At 31.1% G+C, this 3,562-nt stretch overlaps 1 protein-coding gene across 1 annotated transcript; it reads left to right on the top strand.

Annotated features, from left to right (window-relative positions):
• Window positions 1-703: 703 nt before the first annotated feature.
• Window positions 704-1,899, top strand: LOC117239778 (luciferin 4-monooxygenase-like). Its single transcript, XM_033505595.1, has 2 exons — window positions 704-976; window positions 1,742-1,899. Exons 1-2 carry the CDS (start codon window positions 712-714, stop codon window positions 1,897-1,899), a joined length of 423 nt encoding a protein of 140 aa, XP_033361486.1. The 5' UTR covers window positions 704-711.
• The last annotated feature ends 1,663 nt before the right edge of the window (window positions 1,900-3,562 follow it).

Raw genomic sequence — 3,562 nt, 5'->3', positions numbered from 1 at the left:
TATTATTCCATAAATACGCCATCTAATTGTATTTTCAATACAATTTTTATATTTCTATAAATGTTATTGTGGTTGAATGTATTTTAACCGCCTAGGGATTTTTAATTACACACAATTTTCGGCTAACATCGTCGTGTATCGTCCACATTCCTACTGTATTACAACAATAAACTATAAACCGTCCAAGCGTATAACCTTCTTTACAGCGCCATCATTTTAAATCGGAACAATCAAACAGTTTACACTGAAACACTGCGAATGTTACAACGGTTCATCGTTACAGAATGGCTGAGCTGTGAGAAACAAGAACGATTGCCGCAGAATATAAACGAGACAAAATATAAATTGATATAAGATGCAGTGAAGCAAATCAGTCGCAGGTCATTCGTTTTATCATTTCCTGACGTCCATATTAGAGATTTTATTAAAAGTTAAAAAGCTGAGGTAGACTCGTGATTGTACTGATTTTGAATTAGACATTACAGTCCTTCTAATTTTCGTCAGAAAATAAGCTTTTCTTACGGATGGAATACTTGACACTATCGTTGCAACGAACAATTAACGACCTGGTACGTTTCGTTCTAGATAAGCGACCCGCATATTGCGATTACAGATGGCTGTATTAGCATGTACATTGTCAGAGTAATCAACAGTATCAATTTAAACAAGATAGATTTTTTTATATAAAAAGAGCAAGAAACGACAATACAAATGATTCATTTTGATTACTATGTTTTATATTGTAATACTTGCATGTTACTATATCAGGTAGATATTCAAACTGGTAAACACTACACATGCAAGGATATTCTCGAAAAAAGCACAATATTATCTGTTGCTTTGAGAAATTATGGAATCAAGGTGGAAGACAGAATCTCCGTTGCAGCTGAAAACCATCCACATTACGTGGTATCGATATGTAGCACGTTATTTATCGGAGCTACATTTGCACCGTTGAATCCAGCATATACAGAAAGTAAGATATTCTCCAAGCAGCTTTTACGAATTATTTTATAATAACAAAGAAATTAATTTAATTAAAAGTACGTGCGTGTTTAATATTATAGAAATTTAACGAAGGCAGAACGTGAAAAGTGGAAAGAAAAATTTGCTCTTCTTTTTTGGAAACTTGCATGTTTCTGATAACTCCACTGATTATGCCATATATAAGTTAATGAAATCGAGCCTCGACTTTATTATTTGCCTCGAGTTTATTATAGAATTTTACAACTACTAGAAACAGAGATCATAAATTAGATACTTTAATTAAAGACTAAATTTATTTACATTACACTTGCAGAATTAACAATAAAAGTCTAGAAACAGTACTTACTCTAACACCAATTTTTATAATCTAGTGTAAACAATAATTGTTAATATTAAATTGTTAAATATTGTGTATATAGATGCGGAAATTAATAATCACTTATATTCTCAATATGCGTTACTCCGTCACCTTTTAGAGATACAAACAATACTAATTTTTAATCGTATACGATTAAATTGTATTTAACTACCCCGAATATCTTCTCAGAGTAAACATTCTACGAAAAATATGTTATTTCAAAGAAAGTTGTTTCAGCCTTTCCTTGCGGAGACGGATATCGGAAAAAGCTTTTGTAAGGCTCTTCGAATATTTCTAGATCTTTTGTAAAACTGTCACCTTGTTACGCGGAGTGGTTAAGTTACGCGATGCAGCATATGCGTTATTTAATCATATCTAATGCAATTTTTTACGTAGGAGAATTTACGCACATGCTGGAAATTTATCAGCCACGGGTGTTGTTTGCATCGCGACGCACTGAAAACATTTTGGCGAAAATTGCATCTACTGTAAGCTGGAATATGAAATTAATCGAATTGGATGATAAACCTCTTGATGGAAATATAATAACCTGAGACAAGGTTTTGGAAAAATATCAAACTATCACGGATCTCTATGCGTCTTCACCGGTGCAGATAGATCATAACAGGAAAAGAATGGCAGCTATTATATGTTCTAGCGGTACAACAGGCCTTCCAAAAGGAGTAATGTTGTCTCATCGAAATTTGTTACTTTTCATCCAAACTCTAAGGTAAATATATTAAATTAATATACACAATGTATCCGGTTGATCTAAGACCACACATATATTTCGAGATTTATTTTTCATTTATGCTAAATTTAAATATATATTATTCGTTTTATATGATTAACAAACCATTCTTTATTCAAATCAAATATATAATATTTTCTCTATTGTTGTGCTTCTTAACTCTTATCATTCTAGTTGAAATTATAAATATTCGATTCAATTGCATTTTGTTCTTAATCGAAGTGCCCCAGAATCAATGGATATTCGACGTGGAGACCGAATACTAGTTTTCTTGCCATTATTCCACGGTTATGCGTTCGGAATGATGAATACGGCAATAAGGTGCGGTGCAGTAATCAGTTCTGTAGAAAAATACAGAATTACGCATACACCATTGGTCCCTCCAGCTTTAGTTGGTCTTGCGAAGCATCCAATGGTGCCAAATTGCGATTTCGGCAGCGTGAGCAACGCTTCCGCCGGATGTAAGTTTTTCGTCCAAACTACCTAACGTAATACGTTATAACGTTATTCTATAAAACGTAATACGTTATAACGTTATTCTATAAAACGTAATACGTTATAACGTTATAACGTCATACCATAAAACATAATACGTTATTACGTTATTCTATCTAACGTAATACGTCATAAAGTTATGCTATATAACGTAATACGTTATTACGTTATACTATATAACGTAATACGTTGTAACATTATACTATAAAACGTAATACGTAATAAAGTTATACTATATAACGTAATACGTTATAACTTTATACTATAAAACGTAATACGTCATAAAGTTAAAGCATATAACGTTATAGTATATAACGTAATACGTTATAACGTTATAGTATACAATGTAAAACGTTAGAACGTTATTCCATTAAACGTAATACGTTCTAACTTTATACCATATATCGTAATACGTTATAACGTTATTCTGTGGAACGTCATACGTTATAACGTTACACTATATAATGTAATACGTTATAACGTTATACTATATAACGTTATGCTACATAACGTAATACGTTATAATGTTATACTATATAACGTAATACGTTATAATGTTATACTACCTAACGTAATACCTTACAACGTTATACTATATAATGTAATACGTTATAACGTTATTCTATATAACGTAATACGTTCTAATGTTATACTACCTAACGTAATACGTTATAACGTTATACTATATACCGTAATACGTAATAATGTTATACTACCTAACGTAATACTTTATAACGTTATTCCATAAAACGTAATACATTATAACGTTATACCATATAACGTAATACTATATAACGTAATACGTTATAACGTTATACCATATAACGTAATACTATATAACGTAATACGTTATAACGTTATACCATATAACGTAATACGTTATAAGGTTATTCTGCGGAACGTCATGCGTTATAACGTTACTCTATATAATGTAATACGGCATAACATTATACTATATGTTGAGGTTATTC

The sequence above is a fragment of the Bombus vosnesenskii genome, unplaced genomic scaffold, assembly GCF_011952255.1.
Source record: "Bombus vosnesenskii isolate JDL3184/JDL3185 unplaced genomic scaffold, Bvos_JDL3184-5_v1.1 scf7180000014197, whole genome shotgun sequence".
Taxonomy (NCBI): domain Eukaryota; kingdom Metazoa; phylum Arthropoda; class Insecta; order Hymenoptera; family Apidae; genus Bombus; species Bombus vosnesenskii.
This window is presented reverse-complemented; position numbering and strand designations above follow the sequence as displayed.